This window comes from Dromiciops gliroides, chromosome 1 (assembly GCF_019393635.1).
Source record: "Dromiciops gliroides isolate mDroGli1 chromosome 1, mDroGli1.pri, whole genome shotgun sequence".
Lineage (NCBI taxonomy): Eukaryota > Metazoa > Chordata > Mammalia > Microbiotheria > Microbiotheriidae > Dromiciops > Dromiciops gliroides.
The window spans coordinates 134,092,290-134,105,486 of record NC_057861.1 but is presented as its reverse complement, the minus strand read 5'-3'; the positions used below and the strand labels follow the sequence as shown (position 1 = coordinate 134,105,486).

General features: G+C 35.5%; 1 protein-coding gene across 2 annotated transcripts in view; it reads left to right on the top strand.

Annotated features, from left to right (window-relative positions):
• ZFPM2 (zinc finger protein, FOG family member 2) overlaps window positions 1–13,197 on the top strand; it is a 594,441-nt gene that overhangs the window by 293,277 nt on the left and 287,967 nt on the right. For both annotated transcript variants that reach the window (XM_043979526.1, XM_043979525.1), the window contains one exon: window positions 10,344–10,462. In XM_043979526.1, the coding sequence (XP_043835461.1) occupies window positions 10,344–10,462 (119 nt within the window). The remainder of the gene's footprint in view (window positions 1–10,343; window positions 10,463–13,197) is intronic.

Here is a 13,197-nt window from a genome sequence, read left to right as displayed (position 1 = left end):
GTGTGGTTTGTCATTTCCTCCTCCAGTTCATTTTGCAGATGAGAAAATTGAGGTAAACTGGATTAAATGGCCTCCCCAGGGTCACACACCTAGTATCTGAGGCCAAAAGAGTTTGAGACTCACAGCAAATGAGTGGTAGGATCAGGAAGAGGACTAGCTTTCCATTCTCAGGATATGTGTACTTTTCACTGTACCTTGCTTTTTTACATTTTAAAAGTCTTCAAATCTGACGTAACTAATTTTCTATATTCCATATTTCTTGCCTACATCAATTTAATATTCAATTATGCACATTGTAATCTAGAAAGTACAGTTTAACTGCTACCATAATGAAGTGGAAATCAGTATGTTCCTTGTATGTATCTCAATGTTTAGCCCAACTTCACTATTACTATTGCTAAGCTACCTTGAACTTGGAATTTGATCTCTCTGATCACTCATTTTGGAAACTGTAGTAAAAAAAATACTATTATTTATCTATGTGTTTTCTAAAATTATTATTTCTACTACTTATATATTAATGGCTATTGTACCTCTTTCGGCAGTAAGCATTTATTATTAATTAATATTGAATATCAGTAAAGAATTGAGCACATTGCAGTTAACACAAGCAGAAAAACTGCAGCACCATGTTGTCCCTCAGAGAGCACATGGCCTACCAACCTACACTGTTCTAATAGGACAGTACACACCAACCAACAGCATCATGAGCTAAGAGTAAGAGCCAAGATGGCAACAACCTCCAGCCTCCAGCCTCACCTGAAATAGACTTCTATCCTCTTTTGATAGAGGCTGGTCACTCTACATTGATCAAAGCTAATTGGCTAAGATCATTCAATTCCATTGATAGACATGACTTGAGGGTGGTCCAAATTAAAATGATCTCTGTAAGATTCTACTCCAAGGTGCTCAAGGCAAAGTCCATTGTGGACCTGTTGTGGTTTAATCCCATCTATCCTTCAATGAGCTAGACAAAAGAATCTATCTCCATTCCTATTGTACACCTGGGGCTGGCCCTGAACAAGATTAAAACTTCCTCCCAAGAACTGACCTTTCTGAAGGGGGAGGAGGGGAGAGGGGAGGAGAAAAAGGATCAGAAATTCATTATTAATAATGATTTTCTCACATCTAGAGGTCATTGAATTAAAAAAAATTTTTTTAGAGATATAGGTATATGATAATGTATAAATGCATATATTATATATAATTTTATATATTATATTGTAGCTACAATATATGATAAATTACATATTATGTGCATATATACATATTCATATATATGTATTGTGCATATACATATATTTATATATGTGGCTTTAATAACAGGAAGGATTTCTTCTAACTTCAGTGTGGCCCTCTGAGAGAAGGCAAGCAAGACCTTGAATTACATGGTCATATTCAAGTAGAAAAGATTGATAGAGCATTTTTGGACAGTGACCCGCTTTTCTGTTAAGTCCTCTTTAAAGAGCTCAGAAAGTGCTTCTGCTTCTTTTTTTCCCAAGGTAAAATTAAAATTCACAGTCAAAGATGTCTCAAAACTTTGGAAGGTATTTGGGTATCGCTTGTGATCTGCCCTAAGTTTGTAGTTCTTAATCCATTAAAAGACAGGACTGCTTGTAAATCCACAGGTACAGATAAGGAGTCACTGTGTGACTGAGCCTGAACCCTTTTCAAATGAAAAATGTCAGTGGCAGAAAGGGAGCCTGAATTATTTTTAAAAGGGTTTTCAAAGATTCTCATGATTCCTCTGGTATCAGTTAAATGTGACATGTCCATAGACATAGCTGTTTTTTAGTGTGCAAAAGCAGGCAAATACTTTAGGCTTCATCTTTATGCAGAAAGGCACACTCTACTGTCGTTTATTTCAAAGTTGTTCACTGCGGGTATGGACCCGTAGGATTGAAAGTCACCATTATTCTAGATTATAATAAGGAACCAGTAAGAAGATATGTTCAATTCAATTCAATTCAAAAAATGTTTATTAAACCTACTATGTACTAGACCAAAGCTTCTGAAACTATGGATCACGACCCCAGAGAGGGTGACTTAATAATGTGGGGGTCCTGAAAAATTTGGCAATGGTAAAAGGTTCTGCACACCTGTTTTATATACCTATCTACCTCAGGGCCATATAAAAAATTTCTCAGGTGAAAAAGGGGTCGTGAGTAGAAAAAGTTTAAGAAGCCCTGTACTAGACTATTAAGTCTAATGGTCACAGCCACGGTGGTGAGCACTAGAGATGCAAAGCCAAAAAATAACAAAAACTAACTCTGTCCTCCAGCAGTTTATATTTTATGCAGGTAGGGAAGGGGAAGCATAATGCACATACTACTAAAAAAAATAGAAAGTATTACAAAGTAATTATGAGACAAATAACTCAAATTTCATGGATCAGAAGAGTTTAGTGTAGGAGGTGGTGTCTGAGCCATGTATTTTGATGAAAACAAGGAACTCGATGTGGCAGAGATGAGGAGAGAATGAATTCCAAAATTTAGGGTGCCCCTCTGAACAATGGAAGAGATGTGGGAGATGGAACTTAGTGTATGGAGAAAGTTAAGAGATCATTTTACCTAGGCAACAAAAAGTTAAAAGCCAGGAGTCATATGAAAGAAGAATGGATATGTATGTGGAATCCATATTGAAAAGGGCTTTTTTAGTAATATCAGCTTTTGCAGGTTTGGAAGAGGATTGGATTAGTGTGTACATTTGAGTAAACACTTTTGTTTTTTGGACATTCCAACCAAATTGAAACAAAACTAATAGAATGATGACCTCCATAGCTTAAGATAGATGGAGTCAAGAAGACACTGTTTTAGATCCTGCCTCCAATACATATTGGATATGTGACCCTGGGCAAGTCACTTACCCTCTCTATACCCTAGGCAATGCCCTAGAACTATAGATGATAGTGATAAGGTGGCCATCGGCAATGCAAGAAGGACAGCATACATTCCACCCATTAGCTAACCTTTAGAACTTTTCTCACCTGGTAGGACTTCAAGATCGCAAGGTCACCTCTGTTCCACATGAAGTGAAAGACTTAGTGAAGAATATAAGTAAATACACATAAAAATAAACACCAACCCACACATGACTACAGTACCTGTCATATAGTAAGCCCTCATAAATATGGAGATATGAATATTCTTTTATACCTTAAATATTATTATACATATTCTTATAGACATATGAGTTTTGTTTTGTTTTTTTAAAAAAACATACTCTGATGTATTTTATATCTATAATAGATACTTCTTGGGACCCTTCTTACCCTATTGAATCTAATATTGGGACAAAAAAGAGAAATTACCATGAAACCAAAGAAATTAGATGCAACAATTTGAAGTAGTCTCACACCTCTCTTCCCTCCAGAGGGAGATATATTTCACTATCTGTTATGCAGTGCTTTCAGTTTAGAAGAGTTTGGGAAACTTTTCATTTATGTTGTTACTACCATTAAATAAATATATGTATATACATATATACATATATGTAAATATCCACATGCATGTATATGCATGCCTATATAAATATATGTTGGCATGTATATATGAATTGTGCATATATAATACACATATATGATTCTGTTTATTTTACTCTGTTACCAATTCATGTAGATTTTCTCCCATTTCTCTGGATTCTTCAGATTTATCATTTCCTTCTGCACAATAATACTCCTTTATATCCAAATAACATTTTATAATAGTTCCCCAAATGATGGCCATGCATCTTGTCATCACTAAGCATGTGGTTGAGAATATACTGAACCTTCATTTCTGTGTTGGATGACTTTGAAACAGATGTTCAATAGGCACATCACTGGGTCAAAGGCTAAAAATAATTTAATTATTTTTCTTATATAATTAATTTATTATTTTGCATAAATAATTCTTCTTCCTTTTTTGGGGGGTGGGGAAATGGGAGTTAAGTGACTTGCCCAGGGTCACACAGCTAGTCAGTGTCAAGTGTCTGAGGACAGATTTGAACTCAGGTACTTCTGAATCCAGGGCCAGTGCTTTATCCACTGCACCACCTAGCTGCCCCTCAGAAATAATTCTAAATTGATATCTGAAATGAGTTGGTCAATTTGCAGATCCACGAACAGAGCATTAATGTTTGTTTTCCTATTGACATAATGGCTTCCTTTTTATTATATAAGTTTTGGTTATGTTTGGCAATATGCACAGTGTGAGGTAAAACCTCAGTTGTCTTATTCTGTATTTCTTTTACTGATTATGTTTTGGGCTTTTGTTTTCATATGGTCATTTGCACTTTGAATTTTTTTTTAAGGTTCATATGTTTTGACCAATGGTGGGATTTCTCTTAGTGTTATGTAATTGATTCCATCCTCTATACAATTTGAATACCAGACTTTTTATATTTCTTCCTAATATTTTCTCTAATTTATAGTATTTTCTTATTTTCTCTTCATTGATTTTATTCACGCACAAGGTTTAAACTTTTATGTGATTGAATTGTCTACTTGACTTTTATGATTTCTTCTGTCCTGTATTTATATAAGAATCCACTGTCTGGTCAAGTGTAAAAGTTGCCTCCTGTCATTCTATTCTAAATTTTATGACCCTTTTATTTTTGGGTCATACATCCATTAATTTTTTAAAGTTTGGTTGATGCATTTTGTTTTTACATTGAAAAATTTCCAAATCATCCCACTCCAAAAGAATTATTTTTGTAACGAAGTAAAATGATTATGCTGAACTAACCATTCAGTGAACACACCTGAAAGTGAATTCAACATTCCATATCTAGCTTTCCCACCTGTTTTTTTGAAAGTATTTAAAAAATTAACAGAAATCAATTTTTCTCCCTTCTATGCCGATCCCATTTTGCAGAATTATGGGGAGAAAAAAAGTCCAAGTTAACAAATGTATAGTCAGACAAAACATTAATTTATTGGCTGTGTAAAAGGGAAAAAAAAACTAATATTTCTCATTTTGTGCCCTAAATCCATCACCTTCTGTCAGAAGGAAAAAGTGTGTTTCATGATTTTTTCTGGAACCATGGATGGACATCATATTCAACATTGTTCTTACAAGTTTCTAAGATGTTTGTCTTTACAGTGTTGTTTTCCTATAATTTGTTTTCCTGTTTCTACTTATTTCATTCTTCATCAATTTATACAAATTTCACAATTGTTCATTTTTAGAATATTGATGTTATAGAATATTTTTCTTCTGCTTCTACTTATTTCACTCCACACTGGTGAATATGATTCTTTCCACATCACTTTGAAATCATCTATTCTTTAATTTCTTACAGCACAATAATATTTCATCATATATCATATACTACTAGGTTATTCAGCCTTTCCTCAATTCTTGAGCATCCTTTTAGTTTGCAGTTGTGGGTTTTTGCAACCACTAAAAGAGCTGTTACTTATATTTTTATACATATAGGCATTATTCTGCCTTTTTTTCTGATCTCATTTTCCCCCTTTATACTCAATAGTTCTAGAAGTGATATAGTTAGTTTAAAGGGCATGTTGTTATTCAGTCATTTTCAATCATGTCCAACTCTTTATGACCCCATTTGTGGTTTTCTTGGCAAAGATACTGGAGTGGTTTGTCATATCCTTCATTTTATAGATGAGCACCTGAGACATACAGGGTTAAGTGACTTGCCTAAGGTCACACAGCCAGTAAGTGTCTGAGGCCAGATTTGAACTCAGAGAGGTGAATCTTTCTGACTCTAGGACCAGCACTCTATCCACTGAGCCACCTAGCTGCCTCTATAGCCGTATACTGTTGAATAATTTGGGGTATAATTCCAAATTACTGCTCACTATGGTTTAACTTATTCTCAGGTCCACCAATGGTGCATCTGTGTGTCTGTTTTCAATAGTCCTTCAAATATTTATCATTTTTCTTGGAAGAACCCATCCAGTTGTGTATCTATTTTTATCTTATTTTGGTAAATGATCTAAAATATTAGTTTAAAAGAAATTCTTGTAAAACTTCTTTCAGTTTTCCCAGTAGTTCTTGTCAAAAAGGGGCCCTTTCCCCCAGGAATTTATGTTCTTGGGTTTATCAAACATCACAGTGCTGGTTTTGATTGTTTCTGGTTTTTCCTTATCTAGTCTGCTGCACTGTTCTGCTTGTCTGATTTTCAACTATTACAAAATAGTTCTGATGTCTACTGCTTTATAATATAATTGGGGTCTGATAATGCTTTGCCTGGCTGTCTTCCTTATTCTCATTATTTCCTTTGAGATTCAGTCAAGAAACATTTAGTAAACCCTTAGTATGTGCCAGGTTCTGGGTTAAGCACTGAGGATAAAAAGAAAAAATCAAAAACAGCCACTGGCTTCCAGGAGTTTTTATCCTAATGGCAGAAACAATGTGTTTATCAGCAGGTATAAATATATGACATATATAGAATATATATGGGAAAAGGGAAAGCATTAATTAAGCATGTAATGTTTGCTAGTTACTGTCCAAAGGGCAGCTAGGTGGTCCAGTGGATAGAGCAGTGGGCCTGGAGTCAAAAAGACATCTTCCTGAGTTCAAACCTAGCCTCAGACACTTACTGGCTGTGTGACCCGGGACAAGTCGCTTAACCCTGTTTACTTCAGTTTCCTCCTCTGTAAAATGAGCTAGAGAAGGAAATGGCAAACCACTCCAGTATCTCTGACAAAGAAATTTCAAAATGACTTAAAAAAATTATTGTCCAAAGAGCTGGAGATACAAATATAAAAGCAAGATAGCCCTTGCCTTCAAGGAGCTTACATGTAATGGGGGTGACAATACATATAAGGGAGTGGAGGCCAAAGAAAAGAGTTAAGGTGTATGAAGTTACAAAGGTGGTGAATGGAATAATCAAGCCATCCATTAACACACGCTTTGCAGAGGAAATTGTAGTGGGGATTTACAGCACTGACTATTATATAGCAATAAGAAATAAATGGAAGGTGGGAGGATATGTGTGACAACAGGGCTAAAAATGAAATGGTTATGATGAAGATGAAAATGCCAGTAGAAGGATTGCAGAGGGGACATCTAGGTGGCACAGTGGATAAAGTACCGGCCTTGGGTTCAGGAGAACCTAAGTTGAAATCAGGCCTCAGACACTTGTCACTTACGATCTGTGTGACGATGGACAACTCACTTAACCTTCATTGCACCCCCCCAAAAAAGAAGTTAAAAAAAAAGAAGAAGAAGGATTGCAGAACCAAGAGGCTTGACTCCTCCCAGGCAGATTCTGTGTTGATCCAGTTTGGAGGGCAGAGCAACAAGAGCATCAGGGACTTCTGAGTAGAAAATGAAAAAAAAATAACCTTAAAGGGCTAGGTACTAGCACTTGGGGAGAATGGGAAAGGCCTTCTGTGGAAGAAGGCATTTGAGCTGAGTCTTAAAGGAAACCAGGGGTCTAAGAAAGAAATCTGTGGAGGGAAATAGTTCCAGGCATAAGGGGCATCTTGTTCAAAGGCACAAAAGCAGGAGATGGAGCCCTGTGCGAACAGAAAATAGTTTGGTCAGTCGGTCAGTCAGTTGGGCACTCTACTATAGAGTGTGTGGGTAGGAAGAATGTGAAAACCCTAAAAAACTAAGAAGGATATAGGTTATGCAGAACACACCTGCCTGGTGCTGTATGTATGTCCACCCTCAAAAATGATTTATCTCTGACAAAATTTTTCAAATTTGAAAACACTTTGAAAATGTACAACTCAATCAAATATGTAAGGATATTTTTGCCCACTTCTAAAAGGCAGAAAAATCACATTTGCAGAGGTAATTGAAGTGATGGAGATAAATTATATGCTGGAAACAAATGATCTATGTCTCTTTGACATTTAGTAATTAAGCTTAAATATGGTAGTGAGAAGTATTGTTTTTACTTACATGTCAGTTATTACTTTTCCTAAATCTGGGTTTGAATGTCCTTTACTTTTTTTTGTGTGGAATATTTCTTTTTTCTTTTTTTAAATTTTACAGGGCAGTGAGGGTTAAGTGACTTGCCCAGGGTCACACAGCTAGCAAGTGTCAAGTGTCTGAGGTCAGATTTGAACTCAGGTTCTTCTGAATCCAGGGCCAGTGCTTTATTCACTGTGCCATTTAGCTGCTCCCCCTTTACTTTTATACCACTGATTTTTAGGAAAACAATGAACAGGGCAGAGTGATCAGGGCTTTGTTCCAGGGGACCACCCCCACAGCAATATCCATCTGCCTATGGTTCACTTGTGGACTATATCTCTCATGTTCCCTGCCACCTAACCTTCACCCCAGCCTCCTCCCAGGGATTAGGTATTGACAATGCTATAAGAGTGTTGATCAAACTGTAGGGAATAGACTACCCCCACTCCTAACACAAGTCCATTCAGAGCAGGCTATCCTCTGAAGTGCTCTGCTACCCTGCCACCCCTAACTGAATTTGCCCCAGACAGAGGAATCGCTGGTTGTGTTAGTATGCTCACTTTGTATAATCTTGAGCTACTGCTAACTTGCTATCATTTACTAAGGTTGGGAGCCAGGAGGTAGGAGAAAACTTGAAGATTATCATGTGAACAAGTCTACCACTTTGCACCAGAAGATGGGCATAAAAATAAAAAGAAATAAAAACTGAATAGCAGGTTTGTGGATTTGTGTTTAGCAATGTTGGTGTCATTTGTTGCATTACTACATCAAGGTTTTTGTTTGTTGTTTTTTTCACTGTCCAAATATCCTACTTATTTGAATGGATTTTTTCCATGGACTTTTTTTTTTTAATAGCAAATTCAATCATAATAGTTAACAGATACCAAAGCAGCTGAGGAATATTTTAAATCACTATCAACTCAGTAATATTTCAATGGTTATGAGTAGAAATAGGGATTGTGGTATTATTACCATTTAAATACAAGCAGGAAAGTCTCAAATTTAACTAGACTGTGCTGCTAAAACAACAATAGAAGTAGCAGCAAGCAGCAACAACCCATAATAAAATATTTTCATCAAAGTATGGCTAATGGCTAAGGGGAGATGTTATAGCTAACATCAGCACTACCAGTCATTTTCTCACACCAGCTTTTGGCAACGTGCATCTAAGAGTAAACTTAGTACATGCCCACCTTTTCAATATAGTAGGTACAGCACCAAGCATGTAGAATAGAAATATCACTTAAAAAGAAAATATAGGGTAGCTAGGTGGCACAGTGGATAAAGCACTGGCCGTGGATTCAGGCTGACCTGAGTTCAAAGCCCGGCCCCAGACACTTAACACTTACTAGCTGTGTGATCCTGGGCAAGTCACTTAACCCTCATTACCCCACCAAAAATAATAATAATAATAATATATTTATATATATATATATAATATATATAAAAATGAACGTTTTGTGAAAATTACATTTTGAAAATAGAAAACTGATGTCTAGAGGATGTGTTGCTGTCTATCTGTCTATATAAATTAGACAACTGAAGAAAAAGACTTTAAAGTCACAGTTTGGGACTTTTTCTGTTTCTGTTTCTGTCTCAGCTTTAAGGGCCTACAAATCATGCTGAGAAATTCCCTTTTTCTCATTTTTTCATCAGTTAGTTGTGGTTGATAGTAGGAAATCATGAGAAGGTAAAGGATTTATATTGTTTCACTGAAACAGGGTAGCAGGGGTCATATGAGGGTGGAGGCTCAGTTCTTGCCTAAATCATTCTGGTTTCGTTTCTATTATTTCCATTGCTGGGAATATCCAAAATAAAGGAGACTGTTTAGAAAAATATGTTATAAAACTTATTTAGTTGAATAAACACATATCACTATGTATTACGTGTATAGATACTTATCTATCTAAAAAAATAGTACACCATAGAAATAATAGAGGGATTTCTAAAACATCTACCAATTTTCTATCCAAATTCTTTGAATAGCTCATTTGCCAAAGGTTCCCTGTCCTTTATTGTGAAGTAAATAAACTCACATTGAGTGCCCCATTAAAGTTACTTTGACAGTCAAGTATATTAAGGGTCTTGACCCTAGTGTGTTTTCCTACTTTTTCTTCTTCCATTCCCTAGCCCTGGAACAAAGCCATTTGAGGAAGGGTTATTCCCTCTGCTTTGCAAAGGCTTGCTAAATAGAAATGCTTTCAGAGTATAATGTGTGTGAAAAGATGTAAGAAAGAAATTGGGCTCCATAAGCTAAATTTGAATATAATTATAAGGAAAAGGTTTAGCTTTCTTTCTTTCTTTCTTTCCTCAGGATGACAAGATCAGTTGTTTTTCAGACAAGCATAATTAATTCTCATTATATGGGTCCTCAGAATATTGTGCATGTAAAACAAACACAAAGACAGAGGTGGCTGTTGTCAAGGCACAAGTGAAAGTAGTCTAAACATGGCTTGTTTTCTTTGTCTGCAGGAGAGTTGGAGGTGGTCCAGAAGGATGGGGAGCGCAAGATTCAGAGTCGGCAGCAACTTCCGGTTGGAACAACATGGGGGCCTTTTGCTGGGAAGATGGATCTGAATAATAACACCTTGGTATGTGAATGCTAAGAGACAGTTGACTCTGAATACTTTTGTTGTCCCTCTGGAATTATCTTTGGTTGCCTCCCAATGAAATCACTTAAAACCGGTTTGTTGTTGCTTTTCATGGACAGAGCTGCTGGGATTTTTTCCAAGTGGCTCGTCTCTGACAGTAATCTACGCAGAGTTTTAGAAGGGAACAGGTTAATCATGCTAAATGGCTGTTTAGTAAGGTAATTTATAAGGTTCTTGCTTTATCTCCTTAGCCAGGCTAATACTGTTCACATTTAATAACATATACAATTGCCTTTATTTTTAAGATGACACAAATTAATTGTCATACAATTCAGGTTTACATGCAAAACAAGAAATAAGTAAACAACTTTGTTATACTCTGGTAAAATTGTTTGAACCTGTAAAACCAGGGCCAATTAGAATTCTAATTTCCCTCCTTGTTCTCTTGTGTAGAAGTTAGAATCAAAATAACTCACTTTCCAGACCATAGGTATTGTTTCCATCTCGATCAACAGGGGATATCTGTGAACTTGTTTTCTTTAATATTTTGATAGCTGTATCTCAATATAATTGCCCACCTTTTCATCTTGGGTATTGTATTTTTTGCATGTAAACAAATTTTTATGTGAAGAAGGCTCTACTATAGATTCTACCAGACTGACGATGAGATTCATGACACACAAAAAGGTTAAGAATATCTGTCCTAAAGGTTTAGAAGGAAGAGTTATTATTGCTTTTATTCCTGAATTAAGTTGCTGTGCTTCAGTACTTCAAAGGAAGTGATTTTATAGGTAGATTGTCAACACCTCCCCCCATACCTGCTCCTCCCCCCCCCCACCATGAATCAGTAGATTTTTAAAAGATTTGATGTGGCCAAACACACAGACACATATCACATTACATTACACTGTGCACCAGCTTAAACAAGCAGATCCTACAACAGCAGTCTGCTATTAAGCTTAAAGTCCTTCCAGGTTGTAAGGACCTGACAAGTCATGTACCACTGGGATAGCCTTTTATAATATAGGATCACCTCTGCTTTGTGACAGGACATCAGAGTAGGCCTTCAGAGGATAAAATATATACCTGTATTTTCTTTAAACAAACAAAAAAATCTTTTGAATCACTAACGTGTTCCAGATACCATCTGACAAAAATGATAGCATACTAAATTAGGCAGAAGTAAGTATATACACTGGCAAAAATACAAAAAAAAAAAAAAACTGAACCCAAGCAATATCAGCAAAATTTTGTGGTACTTATGTACTGCAAGGTGGAAAGTAATGACTGTAGGAAATACAGGGTTGAAATAACTAAAACATATTAAATATTTAAGAGAATTGAACAAAATCATAAACATGCAAAAATAAACAAATTGAACAAATAATAACTGAATAAAATTCCCTAAAGCCGATCCCTTAAAAAACATATGTACTTAAGCTCTGAAGGGGCTTTTAAATGGAAGGAAATTCTTCCTTAAGGCTATTGAGTAGCACCATCCTTATAACTGATTAACAACTCTACAAATATACAAGGATATATAGGTCCCATAGTTGTTTCAACCACAATTCTTGATATGGTCAATGACAAGTACAATCTTTCTTAGTCTGTCACAATGGATTTGTCTGGAACTGTGCTGAATGGAAACCATTTTGAGTTTCATTATTATTCTACTGAATGAAGAGCTCCTACATTCTTTGCAAGCAAGAAGAAATTGTGCAAACTTCAAAGCTTAAGTTAAATTATAGTCTAAATCTAGTCTGTCTGTGGGATGTGTGTTTCCTTCTTTATTAGCAGGATACTAGCACAAGCCTTAGTACATTCAACTGATCATTCTTCATAGCTGTTACTGTCTCCTGAAGTAGTACCTACTATTAAATTCCTTTCATCTGCATATTATTGACATAAGAGATTATGGTCCTTTTCCCTTATAGTATATCAAATTAATGATAGTCTATATTTAAAATGTAATTTTCTGATTAATCTATATAACATCATACTGTAAGTAGATATATTGAAATTTTCATGAAATATTGCAGTTGCTCCAATGAAAGGCTTTGTTAGCAGTAGCCATTTTATATCTATTATTTTATCTATTTTTATTTAGTTTTTAAATCTCGAGGATACTATTGGCACTTTGTAAGCTAGAAACAATCTCTACTTAGGAATGATTTTAAACATATCTTAATAAGTTTTAGCCTGAAAAAAGATATTTATGCTATGTACTTTGCAAACCCTAATATGCCATTTTAAAGATAAATTATCATTATTGCTTTGAAATTTCAAGCAACCATGATTTGAAATCCTAATAACATTAAGAGACTTGTAGCCTTGTAGACAACAAACATAGCTAATGAACTCTTATAATAAAATTGATCTTAAGAATGCAGACATGCATCTCATTGCTAGATCCTTCCTGGAGCCCTTTCCAGCCATTGCCAGAACTTGCGCTTGGCCCTCAGGCTCATTAGAATGCAGGGGTCACTTTCATATTGTAATGAGGGATTTAAGTAGTAGTACTTTAGTATACTTACTTAAAATGTGTAAACTTATGAATAGGAATGCTGACCAAATTGTAGCATTTGGTGGAATTAAATTGTTTCTGAATTATAACTATTGAAGTCAAAATGTTAGGTCTAAAGAAATTGGAGAAAAATCAGAATAACTTTTCTTGGTTTTATTTATATTGTCATATGGAATCCTCTCAACTTTTACCTGTTCAATGAAGAAAAGTT